A 27,954-nucleotide genomic window follows, 5' to 3' on the forward strand; every position below is an offset into this window, starting at 1 on the left:
AAATCGAAATTTTCTTTTTATGTACAAAATAAAAATTCAGAAATCTTCACAATACATTCATCACAGTTTGCATTAAATTTATTTTATAGATATAATTGAAGGTGAAACACATCTTCAAACATTTTATTTGTCACCACACGTTACACTTTTTGACTGGATTCATCCGACTTCCGCTACGACATTGGTACTCCTTGGCAAAGTCTTCAGAATTTGACAGCGTTCCGATTACTCTGAATTGTCCCGGACTGTGTACCGCAGTTTTTAGTTTATTCTTCATGGCTTCAGGCCTCATTGCACCGCACCATACCTGAAAACAGATACCTATCTAAATGAAACGAGTCTGGTCATCTATCATGGTACCCTAGACCAGTGTTCTTCAACCGGTGATCCGCAGACCGGCGCCAGTCCGCAAGAATTTATTACCGGTCCACGAAAGCTTTCACCATGTTATCAACCGACTATATCGCTACACGATTCAGGGAATTCGCAGTAGATGAAATGCTGGGAGAAGTTTTGAATGCTGCTGATATTAACCAGAAAGTCATATTCAACATCATAAGCCAACATTTAAAAGCGTTAGCTGAAAACTTACCTCTGGATTAATAATCCCTCTTTGGAAGATATTAAATCATGCGCACTTGATCCTCGTGAGAAAGAAAAGCTGATTGAGCTATCTTCTGATGTCACTCTGGTGTCCAGACATAAAATGCAATCATTATCTCAATTTTGGATATCCCTTGATAAAGAATACCGTTATCTGAATTATAAAGATAACATTATTGGTAATTTTTTAGACTTTTTATGTGAAAAGACTTTTTTATCTATGTCAGTAATAAAAACCAAACAGTGAAAATGAATGGATGTTAATGCAGCGCTTCGTCTCTCAGAAACAATGCTGCAACCACGTATATCAAATTTGCTTACAAAGAAGCAGCAGCAGATGTGGCACTAACCAAAAGTTGTAATTATAAAACATAAGAGTTAATAAATAAAATTCTCTCTATAATGGTTATTATTTCTGGCTTATACCGGTACACGAAATATTTCTAGTATGTTCACCGGGCCGAGGGTGTTAAAAGGTTTAAGAACCCTGCCCTAGACGTAGAAAAAACTTGAAAGGTATACCTGAAGTTCATTGAATCGATAGAATAGTTTGAGTTCTGCAGACGGCAACACAGCGCACATGATCAATAAAAATTGAATCAACCTAGACAGGATTTCATCCAGCAATGGATTAATCCAGGTTGAGATTATGAGATAGTAATATTGACGACCAGTTAATTACCTGAGCAAAATTTAGGAAGAATAATTGTGTGTTTGTGGCGTTTAATCCGGGCAGTAATTCATCTTTATTATCATTGTCCTGTAGCCATCTTTGATACGCTCGGAAAGCTTGCTTTATGCCTCCATTATCAGCTATGTTTTCTCCCTGCAATAAACAAAAAAATATTATAAATATGCAATATAGATATTTAGGTATAACAAGATTTCTATACAATGAACTATCATTAATTAGAATATTTAGATGTGCAATCCCAAAAAATTGTTAAATACAATACCTATAGCAAAAATAGATCCGCCATAAATAGTGCACACTAAACTTTGTCAGTCATACATATTTTTGTTTTCATTGAATTAAGACTACAAAATGAAGATGGTGCTGGTTGGTTTGTAAAACCCTGTCTAGACCAAACTATAATAGATAAAAAATATTCTTTTATCTATAAAATATCCAAAATTATGTATGATTAATTATTGGCATACTTCGAGATATTTTATAGATATAAGAAGAATATAATGTCACGGGTCCCAGGTTCGAATCCTAGGTCTGGCAAAGACACATTGTTTTTGGACCTAATAAGTTGAGCAAGTGGCTAACATCCATTTCTTGGAAAAACAAAAATCTGTTAATACAAACCTCCACTCTGTGGAGGCCCATATGATCCTATTAGAATCAGATATGGTCAAATAAAAAGAAAAAAGGGTTTGATTTAGGCAGGGTTTAATTGAATTTGCAAAACTATCGTACACCATCTGCAATAAAATTTACATTTTTAGTTCAATGAAAACAAATCGGTGATGTCTGAAAAAGTATAGTGTATATTATTTATGTCGAATTTACACAGCCTACCTCAAACCTTCGCCACTAGAAGGCTGCTCTTTATTATTATTTATTGAATGTATTATGTAGGCTAGACGCTCGTGCTTTACCACAAGCTTACCAGCGCAAACCGGTTTGTATCGGGAAGCCCGTGTGTATGGACGGGAAACCTGTAGCTCCTACATAAAATTCTACACGCTTGAAATTTTGGTTTGTGACAAACTCAGTTTGTGCGGTAAAGCTAGTACGTGTGGACGGGATACAAGCCGCGCTTGTTCTCAGTCCGTCGAAGGTTACGGTGTAAATAATACGTCTTAGTACTTACCTAACAAACGTAATTCAGACAAACTAATCTTCATGTATTCTTTGTGTAAAACCTTGTAAATTGTTCTGCACGTGTCCGGAATAATTAAGGCGAATTCTTTGCCTCAATTTACGATCAAATGTGACTTCAACGCCATCTAAAGGTATATACAGGCATCTACCATGAATTTCTAAAAATGTGTTACTAAAAACTTTCTTCGATCGCAACCAGATGGCAATAAAATATAAAATAAAATATTGTGTGTCGCCACATATTAAAAATCATAAGCTTGATAAAAATGCATTTAAATTTATTATATATTTACTTACCTATGTAAAAATATTTACAATTAATATTCACCCCATAAAATATTTACAATTCTAACATGTATATTTGATTTGATTTAAAGTGTTTATGATTTTTACATTTTGTTTACCGTAGTTTTTTTTACAGTGGCAATAAAAGGGTATCCTGTCCAGTTAATGAACCAGATTTTTTTACGTTGTCAATACGAATTAATATAAATATTTTTCTACAGTAAAATTCATTTATAGTAGTAAATGAACATTTAAGTACAAATGTTTATAAGATTGAGTTTAATCTTATACAATTGACAATTACATCGAATTTCTACTAGAGGTGGAATAAAAGAATGATATTAAATGAATAGCAAAACAAATGCCATTCGAATTATTATTAAACAAAATAAGGAATATACAGTTGTACTTGGTTATTACTAGGAAGGTTGGACCGGCTGAATTTGCTCGTTATAAGCGGTACTCGTTATATCAGAGAATAGGTATTTTTATTGTCGGCGAAAATAACAATTAGACACTTAACTAGTGTCATAAACGTAATCTGTCCCCGGCGGCATCCTGTCCGATCGGATTTTATTGCTTAGGGTCGAAATGTCTTTAAGGCTTAGGTTAGGTTACCTTAGAAATGGCTTGAAGAGAAATTGCTGCCAAAAATCTCAAATCCTTATATGCTCTTCCAGTAGCTGAAAACCTCAAAGTACATGTCAGTCGTTCAAAAGGAGATAGTTTCACACATCACGGTGCTTTGTCGTTCAATTAGAGGCGTGACCAAATAATGTAGTAACTCATATGCGTTTTCATCCACACTTAAATAATTCCGTCAGTCAGCTGGATCTTCTCTTAATTCGTTGAGTAAATTTATCTCCGAGTGTATGTTTCTTCTTACTAGCCATTGCTTGACCCACTTGGATCTGTAGCATTTTTTTTCTTCTTTCTTTTAACCAATAAACAATAGAAAAATGCGTGTGACAAAAACAAATCTTCACTTTCTGACATTACTGCTATTCCGATAAAACAGTATTTTCATGACGACGACTTCTGTCTTATGATGTCTGCGCAAACTTATTTGTGCCGTGTGGCCATCACACAGTGTTCCATATTTTTTAGCAAGTCGCTGCCGTCTAGAAAATTGTGAATTGAGAAGTGGATTGTGTTAAGATGAATAAAAGTACCTGAGTGTTCAACCCGTCAATAGCCATGGACACCTCGGAAACCGTGTAATGCCCGTACTGGTCTATGAGGCACTGCGCTCTGTTATGAAACATCTCTATTGCCATGTCATGCCACCATCTGTCAATATATATAATATTGATACAACAGAAAATAATATAATTGAGACTACTAAGTAGTTATAAAGTCAGTTCAGGACCTCGATAAACTTTCAATATTGAATATACACAAGGTTTTAAGAACATTTCATTCTTTATTATAGAAAAACATAATTTTGTAAAACCTCAGAAACCTATATACTTATTAGAAAAAAATTTAGAAATAAAGTTGGACTAAGTGGGACCCAAGCTTAGAGACCAAAGCACTCACCCGGAAAGTAAAAGACATAAGTTCGAGTCCCACTCAGTCCAATTTTTTTTTCTAGAATTTTTTCTAACATGTATGTTTCTGAGGTTTTTCAAAACTTTTATTTCTTGATAACACAAGCTAGGTGCTTAGTGCTTAGACCGGTGCTTGTATACCGGTCTCTCTGTTAAAAAAGAGCAGTATTCTGTACACGCAGTAAAATTAAAATGTTATGGTCTGTAAACACAGAATACTCAGAAGCATTTTTAAAAATCTATAATAATATTGAAAAAAATATTGTGTCATATATACATTAGTCAAAATTCTGTAGATGTAAAGTGTTTTCCATCTCACACAGAAGCATTAATTAATAAAGCATTATAATATTAATTACCTATGCAGGTTTCCATATTTGTCAAATAGCCTCCCTTTATCGTCGAATCCATGCGTGATTTCGTGGCCTATCACAACGCCTATCCCACCATAGTTCAAGCTCTTTGGAAAATATCTGTGGTAAAATGGCGGTTGCAGTATTCCCGCCGGAAACATTATCTGGTTTTTGTTCCTGCTGTAGTATGCGTTCACAACCGCCGGCGCCGTGTTCCACACTGTCTTATTGACCGGTTGACCGAGGCTGAAAATACAATACATACATCATGGCGGCTCTCGTGGTGCAGTGGGTAAGGCGCTCGCCTTCCACCCGAGAGTTCCTGGGTTCGATTCCCGGTCATGACAAAAACATTTATGTGTTTTTCTCAAAGCCTGGGTGTTTGTGATTGTTCAAAATTACTAAAGATCTACCATCGTAAGTTGGCAGCCGGTCGAATTTGAAACTAAAATTGTTTATCGAGGATAAATTTGTTATAAACGCCATTTAATTTTACAACATGTTTCTCGAATTATGGATTGCATAATATTTGTGCAGAAATCTACTACCAATAATAAATTATAAATTACTATTTTTTTGTTAGTTATGGTAAAATTCTCAATGTCATACTAGCGCCCTCGCTGAAACGCCAATTTATGATGGTAGATCTATAATAACCACCTTGTACGAAAAAGCAAGGATATGGTTATTAATAATTCTAAAAAAAAAAAAAAAAATACATACATCATTATAAAATTCAATCGTGCCACCCAAAGCCGTCTATAGTCAGGCCGCGGCACTAGATGGCGAGTTCGGATGGTAGTGCTTAACTTTGAATGTAATTGTTCGCATTGTATGAAGATTTTCGATTGTTATATTTTGTTCATATTAATTAACATATTACCATTCTCTTTCAATATGAAACAATCATCATTTTTTACAAACAGTTTAAAGTAAATCAACCTTGTCAATTCCAACATGATTAATATAATGCAGATAGCTCGATTAGCTAAGCACATTTTTGCTGGAATCTGATGGGTGGAGGTTCAAGTCCAACTCGGTACCCATGTTTTCAAAAAATATTTTTATAAATAAATATAAATATATAAATAAATATTTTAATATATTAGCTCGTTATCCGAATAGGAATGATTGGAGCAGCATTCAACTAGATGCAGATTTTCTGGGACTGAGTTAAAACCGAATGCCACCTATCCAACGCTTGCATTGTGACGGTGTTGTTTTACGGTAGCAACTTATGGCACCTTACGAAGATTCAGAGCAACTCCATACTGAGCTTCGAGAACAGAAGCTTGCGATATAACTTTAGGAGTAACGAGGAGATAAGAGAGTACACCATGTAGACTCTCATCAGATTGAAAGTAAGCAAGCAACGTTGGCTAGTCTATTCTTCACGCCAACTGTAATCCGGCATCCTAGAAGACTCCTAAATACAATCCACAGGATTAATAAGGTGCTGCCACGGGATGCTCAGAAGACAGAAGAAGACTTGTTAGCAATGGGGATTTTTGGAGTGTGCTGCGTGGTATCTATACTCCAACTAATGAGCAGACATGGTCAAAGAAAGGAAACAGAAAAGTAGTTTATTTCAAAGTAATATGATGAAAAATAATCAAACCGTGCTTGTTCAATTTTTGTAAGATGTTTCAAAATATTCAGGGTATTTTCGAAGTAAGTATCTGGATGTATTGAAACTTCTCTGTATCTTTCGTTGAGTTCATCTTCATTCAGTATGAAATCCGGATATCCAATCCGCAGCATCATTGCGTCGACTTTCTCTCCAGCCAGTATCTTTGTATCGTCATCTATCCACGCTGTGAGGTTCAACAGCTCTCGGAAAGACTCCTGTATCTCTCTGGTCATGATCAGGGTGTCGTTTTTACTGTTCTCGTCGAAATATCTCCGCACAAACATGGATCCCAATGCCATCCCCATGTTTGAATTGACTTGCGTTACGCAGTTCTTCCAACGTGGCGGGGCCTGTTCTCTTCCGAATAGAGTGAAATAGAATCTAAACAATGGAATTACATTAATCATTTTAAACGGTGTACGTTTTGGCTATGCTATTGTTAAAGTGTTTAGTACAAAGAGTTTTGACTAATAATTAAAGGAAGTTGAGTTACTGATTCAACATTTTTGTGTGGTTGATTTGAAAATTGATATTCTGTATGTATATTCATGATAATATAATAAACAATTTCTTTTATTCAATGAATAATTTACAAAATTTGAGAATGTAACATTCATTATTGAACATATATAATTTGAAAACACTTCAGAGAAATATATAAACAGAGCGCTTCGGAGAATATTGTAAAAACCAGTAGGTAAACAACTTTGTCGCAATTAGATAGGACACTTATATCTTGTGTTCAAAAGTACAGGTTCGAATCCTGAATATATTTAAGTAATTAATAATGACAGTCATTTCGCACAGTTTTTCAGTTCATCTCTGTTCGTTCAATCTGAATACTACTGTTCATATTTTTAAATAGAATAATTAATTATTATACTCTTTAACGATAGCATATGTCATTATAATAATTAACATCAATAATACTTCATTACCTTTGTTTAGCTTCTTGAAATCTATCATCAAGATTATTGACTCGGTGTCTAACAAACCTCCATAGTAAATAGTTAGATATTGTCTTTGGTTTGCTTTGCTTTAGTAACACTACCAAGTCCTAAAAATATAGTATCATAATACGTTACTGTGATTATACATAATCTTCCAGAAACGATCAGTAACGTCCCGTGGGTGTAGATAGGAAATGCATTATATATTATAATGTTTGAGACTTTCACGGTTATTTTTAGATAACGGAAGAGAAGAAAAGAAAGAGAGGGTTTTTACATGGGGGTTGATTCCGGGAAGTTTTTAAGCAGGGAGTTATTATCCGGGGGGGATTTTGTCCTGTTACCATATAATACCTTTATAATGTACTAGCCACAATATAGAGTCACACTGTAGTTTTGATGGAGCTATGAGATTCTTGTGAGCACTGTAGTGTATCCATATTTTGGAATATGGGGTTCCATGACAAAACAGAACAACGATAAATATAACTATGACCTTTCAGGAAAAATATAAATTTAATATTGAAATTGTCCTATCTCTATTATGTTGATAGATTTTTAATAGCACAGATTTTCAATACGCCATAATAAATGAAATTGTATACCTAATTTCTGCATTCCTGATCGCTAGAAAGCCTCAAATAAACGGGACTTAACTCGGTGTTGCCGGCAAGCTTAGGATATTTCATCTTAATCAATATAATATGTTCAAAATGATTGGGTGACTAGGTACAACGAAATAATGGTTAGATAAACCTAACCTAACCTAAATAGATTCCACAAAAATTAATGTTTCATTTTTCCCCTGGCTGTTCTGTTTTGTCATGTTCTGTTTTGTCATTTTCTATTTTGTCATGTTCTGTTTGGTCTGCTTACCATCTTGGATATATGTCCTTGAATGCTTAATTAAGTGTTGCCAATTGTAATATACAATAAACTAAAGATAGATACCTGGACATATTTGAGAGCAAAAATGACTACAGTTTCATTTAGCATTGCCTTTCTATTTAAAACAATAGACAGATATCGCTGCCAGTCTATCTGAGGCACCAACTGCTTCAGTTCTTCAATGGTCAAACGCTGGTAGAGCTCTGATACATTCTTCCTTTCTTCCGGTCCCGATGTTATTTTTGCCAATCTATATCCATCAAAGAGAAGACATTGTATATTAACATTGTTTATGGAAAATTATATCTTTAAAAGCACTGGGTACCTATTCGTAGTTTTTTAATACTTTTATTATTATAGCTGAAAGTTTAATTCATAAAAAAAAACAATTTATAGTGTCCAATTGTAACATTCTCGAACATCCTTACGTGGGTGAAAGCTATTGTTATTTTTGTAATAATATCATAAATAAAGTAAAGTTAATGTCCGCACCTGCGCTACATACAATTAAAACCTTCAAGTGAAATAAAATAATAATAAATCAAACAAATATAATATTGACCCATGTTCTTTCGTGACAGTAAAGTTGTATATTAACAGATAGTGCAGGTATGTAAAAAAAGTAATTAAAAAATTTACCAATGTGTGTACTAGGAACGAAGCTAATAATTTCAACACAATATAACCTCTATCTGACATGATTTGTGGGGCTACGTTCACTTGTTGATATTTTAAGATTAATTTTCTTTGGATCGTTCTGAGAATGGGTTTATAATATTAACTTGCCGATGCCTTTAATTGCACTAAAGGTATAATTTTGCGCTATGTCAATGCGAATTTAAAAATGGGTTTGATGTGTAAATCGATAGTATGGAATGTCACTAATTTGGAATTATAAAATGGATGGTATCTAAGTAATTTATCGAATTGTAAATTGTGAAATGCTGAAACTGCCGCATGGTGGTCGTATTCCCACTAACTTATGTTGTGAATAGAGTAAGAGAAGAAAAGAAGCTTGCTGAATGTAATTACCTGGATTCAAAGCTGATTAATTCATCCGCATTCTTCACGGAGTTGTCATAAGTCGATCCGAGAAGTGTTGATATTTTTATCAGATAGTTTTTGTATGCCTCCAGATAAACCTCATTCACCGGTTGGAGAAAATAATCACGAGTGGGTAGCCCTTCGAAAATACAAATCAACCGTTAGTAAACACAAGTAAACACAGAGGCCTACATTTTTGTTGTATTATCTTGCTGTTTTTTTTGCATGCATATTGTACTATATTATATGTAGGCTTACTATATTATCATTGTTTCAAACCGGGACAAAATAAAGAAAAAACTGAAATATTTAAGATTCATGTGTAGGTATTTATAGTATTGAATAGAAAAAACACAACAAATTAAAATTGAATTAACATAAAACACTGAAAAACCCACGACACCCAGCAGGAATCGAACCTGCATCTCTCAGGATTTGCGCCTACACACATCAACTACAATGCTATAGGCATCTTATCTAATTGCGACAAATTTTAACTAATGGCTCTTACAATACTCTTTCGCTAAAGCGCTTTCTAAATTGAGTTACAATTGGCAATCGGTTTTTATATTTTATATCTATTGTTTATATATTTTCTCAGAAGTTTATTCAAATTATGTATGTACTATAAGAAGAATGTTACATTCTTAAATCTTCTGAATTATTCGTTGAGTAAAAAAAATGGTTGATTAAAAATTATAAACCACCATCAAACCGGAACAATCCCGGTCAAATTGAGACATATGATGAACTGATAAAATAAGACACAATCTACAGTGTGTAAATGGTGGAGCTACAGGATGCTAGCATGACACGGGAAAACCAACGTGTGACAAAGACGCTTGCTGGCAGCATATGGTGACTATTTGATCGATCCAAGACTGGGAAGATAAACTACAATCCTAGGATAGCCTTAAAGCCACTGTCAAAATGATCAAAATAATTAAATATTATATTTACCCAAGCTTGTCTGATCGAATTGGATAACGAATTCATCAGAATTTTTGATATCTGGTCCAACCCATTCCGATAGAAGAATATCATTATTGTACAGCCTCAACCGCGCCATTAGCTCGAGCCAATCGAAATTGGTTTCGTTCCAGTCCGGTTTCAGCAGAGGCCATCCGCCGAGAGTCTCCAATAACTCCAGCAAAGGCTTGTGTCCACGTTTCTCTAATATTTCATAATTCATGCAAGACTCGTACAGATATCTAGCTTTTGTCGTTGCATCAAGCTTTGGCTTCTCAATATTTACTTTCGTAATCTCATCGGTTTCATCGACTTCACGTTTTACTTTATTTTTAATATATTTCTTTATTAATCGCTTATTATTTTTGATTACCCCTTCTTTTTGTTGTTTTAACGTTTCTTTCATTCTTAATTTATTATCTGCATTATATCTTTTTATTCTTTTTCTAGAGTGATCTGGAATCATTTCATCTTCTGTTATTTTTTGACTATTTTGATTGTCTGTCTCCACGTAAGATTCAAACGTATTTGTTTTGATATTTTCTTGACAATTATTGTTCGTTATCTTGACTTCGTCTCCCTGTCCATTACGGAGGACATTATTTTCATTGTCCAAATTTTGGCTCGACGGTGTGACCAATTTATTATCTGCGCAATCCGGTTTTGACGATGACAGCAAATCTTTTAAAACAACATCAAGATTTTCTCTCAGCATCTCAAATGTGTCAAATCTGAAAGATATCTGATCATTTAGGAAAAAAAATGATAATACAATCATAAAATGTGATCGTAAGGGCGAAGACACACGGCGCTATAAATTGACGCAGCAGAGTATGGTGCGTCAATACAATAATTACTTGATTACAAATGTATTGGCCCCATTTTGGCCGCGCGGCTTAAGCGTTGGCCTATAACATTGTGGGTCCCAGGTCCGAATCCTGGGTCTGGCAAATAGGTACACATTGTTTTTCAATTTGTGTATGAGTCAGAGTATGGACCTAATAGATTGAGCAAGTAGCTGACATCCATTTCTCGTAAAAACAAAATCTGTTAATACAAACTTCCACTCTGTGGAGGCCCATATGATCCTATTAGGATCGGACATGGTCGAAAAGAAGAAATGTATTCAGTTTGAATATATAAAGGTCTTCGACAGTTCACATCAATATGCTGCAAATTGCAGCACCATGTGTCGTAGCCCTAAGGCGTTGTCCATATACGATGTCATAACTTAATGGTGGAAAGGGGGTTTGTTATAATATGGAGAATTTGTGATGATGGGAGTAGGGGAGATTATAGCAAATATGATAGGACAAAACCAACAATGTATAACTCATTATTTTCTGAGAAACAAATATATCTGTTAATGAATGGGGGGTGGTTAATAATATTTTTTTGTCCCGCACTTATTTTGACATGTGTAACATGCCAGGAATCGCCATAATGAGTGGAATCACGCTCATATAATCAGATGAATTGACTGTTAACGACAAATTTTACATAAGCGTAATGTAAATATTTTTTGCAAGGCTGAACAAAATGAATATTATTTTTTCAGTTTATTGCAAAGTTATAGGTATTACTTTTATCTTATCTATGACATTCATTTTGTTAATTAATTGTTTTGTCTTTCAAATCCCCCATTGATTGCAAAAATTGGTCATTTCGACCATGTCCAAAACATATTCTCCGTCATCAACGGGGAGGGGGGTCACCTGTAGCTGATATAGTTATCAACTTACAAAGAATTCTGGAAGAATGTAATTAGTGTAATAAAATAAACTATTGTAGCATTTTAATTTAATAGGTTACAAAAATTATATTAAGCTTTTTAAAATTATATTAAGAATAATACAACTGTATTATTCTTTATAATTTTATTTCCTAATGAAATTTTATTTAAAAACTTGCAGTTCTCTGCAATTAACAAAATGTACTGACAAAATGATACAGTTTTTATTCACAGGTGCCACTGTTTATTTATCGTAATTGTACACATTAAATGTGATCAATTAGAAAAGTAATATGTAAATCAATTGGTTATCAAGGGTTAAAAAGAGTTTTACCCAGCTTTGTCCGCTGGAATTGGATTGAGAAAGGCCCAATTGCCGCAGGCGTATTGGTAAAAGTCATCGCAAGGGTCGACAGTCTGATCCATGTGCTGCATCATCAAATCGGCCTGCGTTTTTCGGATGCTCTCCGCATCGCCACTGCTTGTCCAAAATGACTGAGCCCCTACAAATTTATATCAAATATTGCATGTCACCGATATAGATCGGACTGATGTTTGTCAAAAGATTAATACAATATAAAGAGACACTGATAATCTTCGTCTGTGGCACGATACGTACTTTTTCCTGCAGGAGCAATTTTGAGAAAGATAATAACAATCAAATAACCCTTGTACTAAACAGTAGAGACGAGCGTCGAGCCGGGTTGCTTGGAGTGCACAATACTCGAAGGGTGTCTATAGTAAGGTCAGGGTAGGTAACTGAAAAAAAAGTCTTAAAACAGCCGTATTTAGGTTCAGTAATTTGAATTTTGTCTCATTTTCATTATTTTACTGATTCAATTTACTGAACATAAAATATTATGTTTACTTTTTTATAGAAGACATTTCATTAAAAATAGATACAAATAGATATTTTAGCCAATGAAAAGTGAACTCAATCAAATGAACTGAATCAAACGTGCGGTAAAAATTCTACTGCCTCATTAGTCATGCTTATTATCCAATACATTGCCAGGACAGAATCTGCCGCATAAAATAAAATAACGTAGAGGTATATACAAAAATTACATCTTCTTAGGCCATGTACGCCCTTCAGCTGGAGCATATGAACACCACACGGCGCGTGCAAGAATCCCTTTTGCTCGCTAATCTTCTTACATCATTCCATGTCATGCCAGCATTCGGTAGTTCCGCCATACACACAGTAAATAGTATTTAGCAGCCTTCCAGGACACTGAAATCCGGTATGCTTGAAGAACAGGCAAGCCAGGTTGAAGTTGTCTTCTGGCATCCGCAGCATGTGGCCGAGCCAGGCTCAACGTCATCTCTTCACTCTCAGTGTGATGAGAAACTGCTTGGTTCGCTCTCTTATCTTCTCGTTACTCCTAAAGTCATACTACCGCATACCCAGTATCCGTCGCAAACATCTATTCAGTATACGGTTGCTCTGAACCTTCGTAAGGTGCCATGATTTGCTACCGTAAAGCAGCCCGGCCACAATGCGTTGAAAAATTACAAAGTTAAAACTGCGTCACAAGATTAATATTAACCATCAAATATTTCTGGTAAAAACTTGAACTAGACCTTTTATTGTGTTGGTTTATACTTTATACTATAGGACACATCCGGCTGAATAAGTAAGACTATAATTAATTCATAATATGTATTTACAGAGTAATGCCTTTGGTGGTAAGCAAATAAAGTAATTTTCACAGAATATAATATAATAAAGTTATTATTTTAATATTTTAATAGAGAATTCTTTAAATGGGAAGGCTTGAAATAATCGCCAGGTATCCAGATTCACCGCTGGTATAGATTTACCATCATAAAGCGTGTTGGTATTGGTGTAGGTGTTTGAATTTAGAACTAAGCTCATCTCAGTATAAAAAGTATTAAACTTAATGATGTGTCAAAAATGTTAGCATGAAGCGCCCTCACTCAGCAGACAACTTATACTAGTGGATCTATACATGGACAACATAATTCAGGGGCAGCAAAATTTATGAAAATATTTCTAAAAACATATTAAATTCATTTAAGACGGTACTTCAGTGGAACGGCAAATAATTTTCAATTATAGGTGCGACAAAATTTTAGACTGGCTGGTAATCGGAGAGCGAAAGTCGAGCTGTGAACACGTCTATTTGTTTTGTGATGGCGACGGGAGAATTAATTCTTAAATCGTATAAAGATGTCTAAAAAACGTTACCCATTTACTTGAAAAAGAAAACATGTCAATGAATATATTATTATTATTAGTAATAGAACAATAAACATAACATTAAATGGATGCATGTTGACTTTTTATGACAAATTATGTTTTGTTCTGCACGCGTCATTTGCACAATCTACGCTTCGCGTAGTCACAATCGTTTTAGACCGTGCCCCAGCTGAAGTATAGCCTTAATGGTGTTAACTTGGTATCAATTCTTGGTAAAAAGACATGGTGTTAATTACATAATGAAATATATGAAGTATCTATGCTGCGTACCGCCGGAAGACACCATTTATTAACGACGGCAAATTGAAAAATGCACATAATATTGAATTCTTATTTAGTCGAAAATCCGATCATAAAAGAATTATTTGAACAAAAATACTGGGTTAGCCCCTAAAAGTCTTAAAATATATTTGCAAAAATGTAATTATTCGTATAGTAAAGACGCCAGGAAAGGTCTCATAATGTTAAGAAATTTAAATGGGCTAGTTTTCTTATAAATTACAGTAAATAAAATTTTCTTTGCCCAAATTGGTCATTTACACTCTGACTTAATGAATTTGGTTACATCCAATTTGTTTTAATTTACCTATAAACGATTGTGTATCATCATTGATTTTTACAGCGATGATTGCGTCGTCTTGTTCGGAGCGACTCTTGAAAGTATCCACCACATCATCGATAGGGCCTTTGTCGCCTGCATTTTGGTTCATGGTTTTTTCTTGCCAAGTAATCCTGTAATTAAAATTCAAATTTATTTATTCAATTAAAGGGAACACTAAAAATAATTGTTTAAGCCTTTTACATCATGATTTGTTGGCATGTACATAATACCCCGTTTATACATGCATGGATTTACTGCTAGCAGTAGGTACGTATTATCGCGGCCATAACAAGAAAATGTACGTGTAAACATGTATTATCCTGCAGTTACAAGATTGCATGCATGAATCAAGAAAGTTCGGAAGCTTCTGAATTCCCTTCGAACTACACCGCAAAGACCCCTTTTGGGGTTAACCGATTTTTATGACCTGTCAAATAGTACCATAAAATGACAAGATCCTGTCTCGCCTACTCTTGAAGAATGAGATTGGAGAGACAGTCAGCACTTTTACGTGTAAACAGTTATTGTCACGATAGTTTAAAATACACGCTATTGCTGGCAGTAAATCCATGCATGGGTACAGGCACTATAAGTGTAAGTGATTCCTATTTTGGTCTAATCTATTAAGGTGACATTGACACCAAGTTGCAATGGCCAACCAGTCTAATTGAAAAGCGGATCAACTCGAGAAGTTCTACCCTTTTTTCAGACATATGGTGACACTTCCAGAGGATGTGATCGGCATCTTGTAATTTGTCACAAAAGCAAGTTAGAGATTCTTAAATTAGTACTGACAAAATAAATAAAGAAACTGTCCCCATCTATGAAGATGATATTTACAGCGACTATCCGAATCCAACTACGATTGTACTCAATATGTACTTGAAGCCTATGACGGATCCATCTCGATTGAGAACAAGCTATTATAAACACTATATTGGCTTACAGAATCGATTCTACATATGAATTTTCTCCGCCTATTATGTGTGCGGTAGGTATCCAATGGACACATCCTTTTATTTTGAGCATGGTCATTCTGACCAAAAATAATAAAAGACGTTAATGTCCAGGTTTCCAAGGAGTAGTTGAGGAACTGGGTTAAAAAGTGTCATATAAAGTGTGCCTTTAGTTCTTTGAGATAGTAGGTGTGAGTTTAAAGGTCTAAATAGATTGATGTAGCATTTAAGAGCTTTGTATGACCTATTAATAAATACATGCCATATGACCATCAATGAATGAAGTTATCTATTTTATTGACATGGACTAGACCGGATTGTGGGTCATGTTTTCCATCCACGGCATGCTTATTGTCACAAATAGGTCAATTTGCTCGCTACTTATGTACGGCCACAAATAATCATCTAATTCAATGAAAAGGACCTTCAAAATGCTCCCATCGATGCAGTGCCAGTCAATGGAGGGGAATAGGGACTATTGTTATTCTTATAATAGGAATTTTATTTCATCAAGATGATCATAGACTAACATACTATGAATAAACATAGCTACTCTCCCATGTTCATGAATTCTATTAATTTTTGAATTTAGAATAATAATAATGTTTTAGAATATAGTAATATTTCAGTACATACATGTGCAGTGGTACCTGACCGAATTTTTTTTTTTTAAACTGTACATGTTCAAACACGCGCGTTAACATGATATTACTCCCTACTTCAGTTTTAGTTTGTCAATTTATGGCTACAGCCGTATGTTGTAGCTTAACCACTGGGGAATGCCAATAGAAATGGCGTATTTCAAAAAAACACTACCTTATTCTTAGGTCAATAATTATTATAAAGCAATCATTATTCGTTGGATGTTAATCACACTTAAATGGTCAAAGACATAGCTTATAATTAGTATCTTTAGAATTATCTTCAAATGTGTTAATCTTGCCCATTTTTTGAATAATAAAATGCCTAATTCTTGTCAAATTGGGGATCACAGAGATTATCAATATAATTTTTTATCGTAAATATTTCACTATAATAATGTCGACATAAATTATACTAATGGTTTAATAAATGCATTTAAAAATTAATAAACGTAAAAAATCTTAACACCACTGCACATGTATGTATTGAAATATGACTATATTCTAAAACATTAGAGCGAGAGGTTTAAAAGAATACTATTTTATGTAATAAAAATACTTTATGCAGTCATCAAATGTTTAAAATAAATATAAAGGATAAAAAGGCTTCAAAATTATATAAATAGATTATCTACAACGTTTAAGGAATGTCCAGGATCATGCTTTTAAAATGCAATCAAAGCTCCTTTTTGACCTTCGCTGAGCATGTCCCCCTTTAAGTAAGTATAAATAATTAGGAAAAACCTCAGAGATATAGATACCTATTATAATATTAAGTATATTCTATAAAGATAAAAATGAACTTATGCGACGAACACACACGATAGAAGTGAAACCTGTAATTTTTCTCTCCATTATCGGACATATAGAGTATTAGTCCCAGCTTTAGCATAATAAGTATGTTTAAGTGTTTTTTTAAATGGTATTTTTAGTCTAACTATTCTGGTACAATATTACCTGTAATTTACAAACAAATATACTTAATAACAATTTTATATTGCCATCTGTTAATACTAACACAAACTAAAACCGATAACTTATTGGTTTGCATCTGCAATAATAGTTTAGTCTCTGATGATTGATTGATTGATCTATATAATTTATGATATTATTAATGTGATTTATAATTAAATTTGAAGTAAAATCATAATATAATACCTATAGAAAAAATGTACGCTCACCCGATGGCCGGAATAGCATAATCGGCAGCGTGCGCGCTTGCTAATCGAATACGCAACTTTTGATTTTTATTTCGTTTGTCGAGTAAAATGACCAGTGCTCGAAATGGAAAAGTTTACGAACCGGAGCGCTCGACAGTTTTCTGAAGATATATCCACACAAATTTTATGTGTATTTCATAAAAATAAGTGCGTTAGATTTTCTATTATATTATGGCCTATGTAGCTCAGACGGTAAAATAATTTTTTTCACGATACGGAGCGGTAATTTTACCGATTTCACGAACAGGAACGGCGCTCCGGTCCATTTCGAGCCCTGAAAATGACGGTTTTTTGTCATGGATCGGGCCATTGCCCACTGAAGAAGGAAGCCGATACATTACACGACTGGTCCTACTTTTCACCCCTCCCGTTGTCTATGGATGACCTGTCATTGTCTATAGAGTGCTCATACTGACGCGTATGTCGTATTCACTTGTCGGAGTATTCTTAGTTTCAGATTTCTTTCAGATTATTTTAACGTATCTTAAAGACCTTGGATTTCATCTGATTTATTGGTTATGTGTTATTAATAATTGGAAGTGACGATCGAAGTAAATAAACTTCTTCTGTGTGTAATAATACACTAGGACGTTTGTCAATGTGACAGTCGATTCTAAACGACAATAACTAATAACTTATTAATACTCTTCAGTCATAGAATAGGTACCAAACTTTGCTTGCAAGTATCTACGTTATCAATAAATAGTATATGGCAGTGGACCACTCGTTGCTTGTGTAAAAAGTCATGCTCTGGCTTTATTAATCTAAAGATGGCGGTGATCGGGCGTAAAAAATGTTAGTATCGAACGAAATTTGAACACACATTTTTTTTAAATTAGGTACCGACCTATGTAAGTATGTTTAATAAAGAATGCATTAAATAAAACGTAATTTAATTAAAATCCATGAGACATTTCATTTTATTCAAATAACAATTTTGAAATGCCTAAATAAAAATAAAATGATTTATGGTGTATTCATCACAGGTAGTAATACCATTATAAAGCTCTTCTTTCTATTTAATTTGTACTGGATTTACACTCGAGGGGTCCTAATAACTAAATATTATTCGGAGCTTCAAAAGACATATTATTAAAACGATTTTTTTTTAAATAAATATGCAAATATTAATATGACAGTATTTTTTTTTCGATCGCAAGTGCAAAATGTCGTAAATGGAGGGGTAGTAATTGTTTAAGAAAATGTGGTTATTGCCCAATTCTATGCACGCCAATGACTGTTATTTTGGCAACAATCGAGAATGAGAGTGCAAAATTCAAACATAGTGAAGCGTCCAACAACAATTTTTGCATATTTGCTATCCACCTGAAAAGGGGCACTCATACCGTCCAGTCGGCCAGCGGTTTCAAACCTTTAATTAAATCGTAAATACCTATTCAATATTCTCTGTTGTAAGCTTCTTCCGGACCAAGATACACGCGTGTCCGCCAATAAATAAATATTGTTTATAAACGGTTTGAAAATCGTATGAAATCTGTTTACGAACATTTGAAATGTTTTAATACAAAATGTCATTGTATTTTTGTATTCGCCGCGGATGGTAAAAATCTGCTAAAATACTAACAATGCAAGAGTATAATTATGCAAGTTTATGGTATACTTTTAGCGTTGTATGGTCTCGTTGGAATGTCGGCGTGTGCGGTATATACGGGGTATAGCGGGTCAAGACGCAACGGCCTGACGTTCTAATGGGCGCGCGCTATAAGCCAGTGCTACAAATATAACATTTTACGAACCGGATCTGATGATAATTTTTGAAACCCTTATTCTCACAGATGGTGTTTTCTGTGGCATATGTATCTACCTATCAAAATCACTGAAGCAAGTTTCAGTTTATTTTAGAGTAAGGGTTTTATTTAGCATATTTGTACCTACTACATTAATTTAATGGTAACATTTTGTGAAAAGCACTTACGGCTCTGTCTCCAAGGTAAAGTTGATGGTACTTTTAGGGCTAATTTGCCATACCAAAGAACTGGCAGTCAGGTTGTTTGGAGTATCTCTTCTACTTCTCAAGCCCTTCTCGTCGGCTCCAACACTCACGAAACTCTCGTGTCTTCTTATTTCTCTTATGTCATCGTCCCGCGTTCGGGTTTTACCATCGCTGATTCTTTCGTTGGCATTTGAATTTCGGCTATACCTCATTGAGTTTCTCATTTCATTTCTTTCTACCGGGAGTGCTAAAAAATAAACAATCGACGAATGAATAATATAGCAATGAGAATATCGCACGACTCCTTGCAGTGTACTCTGCCACTAAGAATGAGTTGGTGTCTCATCTCTTGTCAGGAATTTGTACCAGTCAGAACTCTTGAGAATCCCGACGACTTTAGATAATATATATATTGTGTTATTGTTTTCGTCAGTTAAGTAGGTAAGTATATAAATAAATATTTTAGTTTTTTTTCTTTGATTCTGTATTTTTTTCATGTGAGATATTATATTCCCTAAAAGGCACGGTGCACAATGTGCCTTATGGATAAGGCGGCCCGGCCCTGTATGTGTGTAATCGAGTAATGGCTGAACGCCCACCTCTAAATCCGTGGGAAGCGAGTATCGAATCCCATGACAAATTTAATTGTGTTTGGACTCAGATCATGGGTACAACAAGTCGACCGAATTGTGAATAGGTATTTTGATTTTAATCAGTTTCCTAAATATTCTGAAAAAATAATATGTTTGTATAATTAGTAATTCTATTCAGCTAGATAGGAGAAAAAATAAGTCTACGAAGTAAGATGTAGATAATAATAAACACAGAACAGACAATGAATATAATTCCTATTACTATATACCAATACAGTAAATTTTGACGCAAGGTTTTGAAAGTGTGAGTGTCCCACGAAAATGAACCACGCATTATAGACGTGCAATATTAAATGAACGTCAATGCATAAACCGAGCGCAGTTGCAACATTCGACGTATGACGTATTCTTGACACGTGTTAAAATTTATCCCGTATTCTTCCTTACTCTAGATCGGTTGCCTGCTTCTCCTTACCCGTTAGTTATTTCTGAGTTCCCTGATAATAGATCATATGTTATACAAGAACTCTACTTATCGATTAAATTGTGTATCTAAAGTAATTGGTTTTAACCAGTTGTGTAGTGTAGTAGAGCGGAGCACGTGGGGAAACGCTCCTCGGCTTCCCCCCTCAACATTAAACAAACAATATCAATTATTATCGGTACATATTATGTAGAATGGTATCAGATTTTTGTGGCAATGCAGGCAACACCCACGGTGGCCGCGCTGCTTAAGCGTTGGGCTATAACGCCGTGGGTCCCAGGTTCGAATTCTGGGTCTGGCAAGTACACGTATTGTTTTTCAATTTGTTTGAGTTAGTGTATGGACCTAATAGGTTGAGCAAGTGGCTGACATCCATTTTTTGTAAAAAACATATGATCCTATTAGGATCGGACATGGTCAAAAAAAAATCGTTACTTTCGAATGACACTAACACCATTCCAAACTGATTTCGCCAATACCAAAAGAATATGTCCTTCCTCTACCTACCTAGTTAAGAATATCTTGTAATAAAAAATATTATGTTTCACGCAGAAATTGTTAATTTTAATAACTTTACTGTAGAAAAAATCAACAATTTACATAATACCTACCTATACATTATCTAATAGGTACATATTTTACCATGTCCGATCCTAAGGAGATCATATTATTATTATGGACGTAACATACTGTAGGAGAAAATGGATGATAACGAGTTGCTCAACCAATTAAGGTCCATACTCTAAGTTCTACAAACACACATTGGAAACAATATGTGTATTTGGCAGACCCAGGATTCGAACCTGGGACCTACGACATTATAATCCGACGCGTATGCCGCTCGGCTATCGTGGAGTGATATATAATATATTTAGGTAGATATATAGGTATTAGTGAGTTCGTAATAATGGGGAAATGTATAGCGTTATTTTTTCTTTTGAGCGTAATAGTCAACTAGAACCCCCCTTGCATCGAATCACTGACCACAATATTATTTCTAACAAACTTCTGACAGGCAGTAATACAATTCTTTGAAAACATAACATTAATTATTTGTGTGTCTTCTTCCACCCTGTCACGTCCCAACATTGGGGCACAGGGCAAGCACAAGTTGGCGCCACTTCCCTCGGTCCATCGCCAACTCTTGCGCCTCCCGCCATGTCAGACCTGCAGCACGTAGGTCGCTCAAGTAGCACCGCTTTAGGATGACGGAGGGCCGGCCACAGCGACGGAACCCTTGATACTGTGCCACAAGGGTTCGAAGTGTCGCACTCTTTGGCGGCATCCGGAATACGTGTCCCAGCCACGTAAAGCGTCTCTTCATGATAACTTCAATCACCGAAGGCTGTTGTGTCTGCTCATGAACTCGGGTGTTTGTAACGCGGTCGTACCAATGTACCCCTAAGATTCGGCGGAGACATCGATTCTCAAAGCTCAAAAGCCGAGACTCTTGAAGCGTAGTAAGATGCCATGTCTCACAGCCATACAGGAGCACAGGTAGCACGCACGCGTTAAACAAACGACATTTGGACCTCACAGAATACAGCCTTGACCTCCATGCGACTCCAGGTTGGTTGAACGCAGAGCCCGCCACACCCATGCGGATTCCAAGCTCACTAGAAATACCACCATCATCCGCAACCGAGGCACCCAAGTATTTGAACTTGGACACCAGCTCGATGGGCAGACCGGAAACCCGCAGAGGAGTGTCGGCGTCGATGCATGCAGCACTGCACATGGATTTGGTCTTAGCCGCATTCAGATGTACCTGTATACCTATATTTGTGTGTACCAACATAATAAAAATACGGGTGGTTCTTCGTCAGAAACTAATTAAGGAGGAAAAATCCTGGTGGTCGAGATGCTTTTAATTTATTACCTTCTCGGTGTCGTTCCACAATCTCTTGAAGATCATCCTTTGGAGGCAGAGCAATCGCGCCAGTGGGTACGAAGGAAGTCCTCACATCACTAAGTACTTCTCTATCTTCCGGGGCCAGGATCTCAGGCTGCGTGTACCTCGCTGGGATCCGACGAGCCGAAGGAGTCGGGTCTTCTTGGCGCGGGAGACTGACGATCGCGCAGGCCAACGACCCCAGGAGGATCAGCGCGAAGAATATTGTTAGGAATTTTATCCTGTTGATAACACGAATTAAAAATACCTACATTGTTCTCGCAAAAGTGGGTCTATATAATACACCTATTCACACCTATAACATGATTTTAGACATTTTTGATCCCCCTTCCCCATTCGTATAAAAACAATGTCATTGAAAATTATTGATTTCAGTCTTATTCTCCCATGTTATATTTTATAATGAGTTTATATTTTGTTGGTTTAAAAATTTCCCCAATCCCAAGCTCATTAGCCCCATCATCATAAACACTTGGATTATATCAGCTCCCCATCTTGAGAATCTTGTAAATTTTGACCGGTATGTACTGGGTCTAGGACGATTCGGCGCCGGGACTACTGGGCGCCATGAAATCGAATGAAATTCGAAAATAAATAGACGTTCGTGAATAAAAGGTACTTTGAAAATAAATATAAGTAAGTAGGTAGTTAATATTATTATTTATATTTAAAATATCATATTATTATGCAATACCTACTTAGTGAGAACTTAAATATGCAAAAGTAAATAATGATTTAATTGTGCATATTATTATGTTTAAGTCCAGGCATGATAATTGTCAATCCGCAATAAAAAACATTATGTCAAGAGCAAAATAAATAAGTAGTATATAGAAACTGATTAAAATTCCTCGTCTACTTTCTGTATAATATCATAACGAAAGTATATTTATTTCTTTCGACAGTGCGGCGTCCAGTTGTCCTGGCGCCCCGTTGTCCTATTCCATATATATATATATATATATATATATTGTGTATATATATACCATGAAACAGTCGTCAATCAAATTTGTAAACTCGTAAATCCATATTACTTAACTTTTTTCAGCCTACGATAAAAACCTAATCAAATCAATGATATTATAAAGCCGACGTTATTTTAACATAATATTTATTAAATTATACAAAATTTCAATCGCAATCTCTGAGTTATATGTATCTCCTAAATGTGTGCGTAATGCAGATATTTAATTAAAAATAGTAGCATCACGTCTAGACTCTAGCTTTAGACTAGTGCCTGCCAAACTGTGTGCCGCGAAAGAAGGAAAATATTACAATAATTACAGGCATTTGAAATCTTCCCCCGACAAATTAGAACTGTAGACCAGAAAAGTTCTTCCTCTATCGAATTTAAAAAATGTCAGAAGTCTAGAATATCTACATATTTTTTTTTTTTACATATTAATGCTCCATCAATTAATAATTATCAAATGTACGAATGGGTCATCAATCCTTTCGGACGATACGACGGTACACACCTGACATTTTTGATAGTTTTATAAAAATAAGTGTGTTAGTTTCTTGGCTATATGGTTTATCTACTTCAGACGGTCATGTTAATTTTTCCACAAGACGGAGCGATAATTTTGGGAATTTTATGAACCGGGACGGCGCTCCGGTCCATTTCGAACCCTGCTGAAAGGTACGATTACAGATATGCAGGTAGTTAATGAAGGAATGCGAGTTCGTTTATCTAATTTAGACATAACCGCATTTTGACAACGTTCTTTATCTGTCGTCAGATAAAATGTTTGGCAGACGCTGACTATAAACTCGGGAGAGTACCTACTTCCTTCACGGCCCGGGGACAAATAAAAAATTATGAAATTTTCATCACTGATATAAACATTATAAGGGTTGTCCATCAGTGATTTAAATGGAGCTACAATCCTCAATACACAAGACTGCTTTCGGCCGCTTTCTAGGGTAGGAAAGTATCCAAGTATTAGCACTTATTGTAACAATTACAATAAGTTAGTTGTAATTGTTACAATACGTGCTATGTTTTAATAGCACCTCTCTTGGCTGTGATAAATTCTAGAATGAGATAGACAGTTTTGACAGTTCAGACGGCTGACTTATTGTAATTGTTGCAATAAGTGTTAATAATTCGATACTTTCCAACCCTGTTTAGTCGCCGTAAAGGCTGAAAGCAGTCTTGTGTATAGAATAGTGATGCGCAACAAGTACCTAGGTACTCGTAATACTTAATTACCATTCTTACCGTTTTCTTCTAATCTCTTTATTCTTCTCATGGTCATCTTTGATATCTGATGAAAGTTCTTCCATGGCGGAGCCACCGCGCGGTATAATAGTTTTATAATAACTTTGAGTTCATTGTACAATAAAATGTTATTCTGCGCTTATGGACACTAAAATTCACTTTCTGGGCACGATAATAAATATTATAATAATAATTAATAGTGTAGTTTAACTATTTATGTTGGATTCTCCATACAGGTAACAATACATTAATTTAACAGTATGCGACGGGGTGTTGGAAAAGCTCTCCACATAAAATTTATAAAACTGCTGACCCAGTATGCAAGATCACATCTACACCCACTAAAAAAGCAAGGTTAAATTGAGTCGTATAGTCTCAGAAGTAGAACTGTCGCAAATATATCGAAATTTAACTAAGTATGCCAAATTATTCTTCTGACTATAATGTAACGACTAGCAATATAATATTCGAATGAAAATCATATCAGTGTTGTATAAAATTGTGATGGAAAATAGGGTTTGGAATCATAATTAGAACTGTTCAATACTTTGGAAACAAAAGTAGAACTGTTGAATTTGAATTGAATTTCTAATTTCTAAATGTAGAAACATATTTCATGCTATTATCACACTAAAAACCCAACAAAACGTTTTTCGCCATTTTCTCGAAATGATGAATAATGCACAGATCTACTTTTGATACTATACGATTCATATTATATAAACTCATCCATACAAATACTAAGCCAAATTACACTTGGAAATGGGAATTAATGTGCTTACAAGACCGAAGCCTAGAAAATGGGGCAAATAATTATCATCGTCGATAAGTAATAAAGGCGTAAGACGGCATATTGCTGATTTGAATTATGAATGCGAGTGGGGGCTCTCGCGCAAAATTTCACAAGTGGCGTGTAAATCATCGAAAATACAACGTAATCAAATACGCCAGCGCACACTGGATTTGACGACGCTTTGTGCCCGCCTGCCCCATGAGTCACCGTTGTGTGGCTTTTCAGCCGGACGAATTAACGAAAATACAACGTAGTCCATTCATTGAACATGGCAAGCAAAATCACGCTCCTCGAAGCGTCGTCGATAGACGAGCGAGAAGCCATTATTTAAGAACAGCGAACTCTTTGTTTAGTTATTGCGTGTCCGATATTAATTACAAGCCCCGAGAAATTTAATAATATTTTTATTGCTTTGTTATGAGAGACGCTGATAATAATAATTATTTTGTGCTCCTTGAGCCCCTTATTACATAGGTGAAGGGTAATGCGCGGGTGGGAGGGGGCCTACTCAGTAGTGAGCGCACCGAACGCTTTTTTGGTGGACTTTATGCCTAACCCTCAAAGGGTCTAGGACGATTCGGCGCCGGGACAACTGGGCGCCACACAATCGAATGAAATTTAAAAATAAATAGACGTCGGTGAATTATTATAGGTTGTAGGTACATACTTTAAAATATATATTCAATATTATTATTTGTACTCAAATTATTATATTAAATACTAATTAATACTTGATGAGAATTTAAATATGCACACGTAAATAATGATTTAATTGTGCATTCCACAAGTTCCAACGAGAGGAGAGTTCATTTATTTTTATATAGGTAAAGCCTCAGGCATGATAATTCTAAAAAAAATATTATCTATCTATGTCATAACGTGAGCAAAAATGTCTCACAACCGATGCTCGTAGAAAGTAGTATTGTAAGGAAACATCGCACTTTTCAGGGATCTGGATGAAAATTTTGATAAGTATAAGATTTTTTTAAACTTAATGTACCTACTTAATAAAAATATTCACCACAAAAATCAGGGTATCTTTTTTTGCGAAATTTGCATAACACGAGGCATAAAACTTTAAATGATGTACTCATTGAGGATTGAAGTGAATCGGAGACCAAATTTGGTAAATCGACTTCAAAGTTCAATAATGGTCGTAAATTCTACACAACTGTTACAACATTCGACCTATACACGAGGCTCCATTTTCAATTGACTCAATATCAATAACTCCACAAAAATATTTATATTTATTTATGTATTTAGAGTTTAAAAGATGAAAAGTCATACCAAAGCAGTTATACGGTTGCCATGAAAGTAAACAAAATAACACAACATTTTATACACAATTTCCATAGATATAATAATTACAAGATAAAAAGAACTTTTTATGTACCACGTTTTTAAATTTTCTGTTGAATCATATAAACTTGACAATTCTATGTATCAATAAATACTTTTTTGTAATTGATAGAAATACTGAATAAATATAGAATATTGAAATATCATTTTGACAATTGATATTGATTTCCATCGTAACGTACGTATATATTAATAATTTAGTTGCTAGGACCCTCTTAGCAACCAATAATAGTGTTTTACTTTTAACGATTTTTTTCCGAAACATACAAAACAGAATTAACTGAACATGAATTCAATTATACTTAAAGATGGCTAAAAGTATTAAAAGAATGCATTGTCGTCGTGTTCGGATATATTCTAAAAGTTTCAAATGTCTAGCTAGTCAGGAAGTTAGTTAAAAATCTTCAATCGTCCAATACAAATCTTGGACAAACAAAAAAAAAATGTACTGGACACACAAGAATAAATCTGTACCGGACAAAACCTGTAAAAGCAAAAAACAATACGAGCTAATAAAAACGTGGTAATATACGAGATAAATAAGGGATCTTTTCATACGAAGAAGTTACAATATGTTTGAATTTCGCGCATAAAGAAATGTTATACTTATTTAAAAAATAAAAGTCACTGATTTCTAGGTGCCTAGTCCATCATTAAAGATAGTTTATTATTTTTCCTAAACTGTTCAATAATATAACTAAGTATCACTATTTCACACCAATTTTAAATTAATTTAAACAATATTTAAATCACGTATTTTATTATTCTGTAGATATTAGCGAAAGAACCACGCTGTTTTAATACCCGGCAAAATGTGATAATAACAATACAATTATTAAAACGTCATATTAATATTGTATTTAAATTAGATAATAATTATTAGTCACCTACGTATTTATATTATTTAACTAACATTAGACACACGTCTCGTACATTTAAATTATTTTTAGTTAAACACTTTTACATTAATTCACACTGTCACAATTTTTTTTATAATGATTGTTTAAATTATTATTGATTATGGTTTTATGGAAACGTACACTGTTCCGTTTAGTATAACGTTTCAGATGACAATTCATTATCAAAGCTAGTCTAAAATTCTTTTCTAGCGAACCGACAATGAGTTACCTAGTCAGCCAATTTAGATCAATT

General features: G+C 34.7%; 1 protein-coding gene across 3 annotated transcripts; it reads right to left on the reverse strand.

Annotated features, from left to right (window-relative positions):
- On the reverse strand, positions 1-27,940 carry LOC147070042 (neprilysin-4-like). Of its 3 annotated transcripts, none has more exons than XM_085949972.1 (15): positions 27,694-27,940; positions 24,648-24,988; positions 22,391-22,644; positions 19,417-19,681; positions 14,649-14,794; positions 12,173-12,341; positions 10,098-10,837; positions 9,126-9,276; positions 8,157-8,343; positions 7,194-7,312; positions 6,244-6,636; positions 4,632-4,871; positions 3,895-4,012; positions 1,286-1,429; positions 1-307 (listed from the first exon to the last, which is right to left on the reverse strand). In XM_085949972.1, the coding sequence occupies exons 2-15, from the start codon at positions 24,710-24,712 to the stop codon at positions 131-133; spliced, it is 3,168 nt and encodes a 1,055-aa protein (XP_085806098.1). In that variant the 5' UTR covers positions 24,713-24,988; positions 27,694-27,940; the 3' UTR covers positions 1-130. The 3 variants fall into 3 exon arrangements, with proteins under 3 accessions (XP_085806098.1, XP_085806099.1, XP_085806097.1); XM_085949973.1 differs by having other exon boundaries at positions 24,648-24,805; positions 27,694-27,885; XM_085949971.1 differs by having other exon boundaries at positions 24,648-24,809; positions 27,694-27,885.
- Between the last annotated feature and the right edge of the window lie 14 nt (positions 27,941-27,954).

This window comes from Rhyacophila brunnea, unplaced genomic scaffold, assembly GCF_057557595.1.
Source record: "Rhyacophila brunnea isolate RB1 unplaced genomic scaffold, BYU_Rbru_1.0 scaffold_22, whole genome shotgun sequence".
Lineage (NCBI taxonomy): Eukaryota > Metazoa > Arthropoda > Insecta > Trichoptera > Rhyacophilidae > Rhyacophila > Rhyacophila brunnea.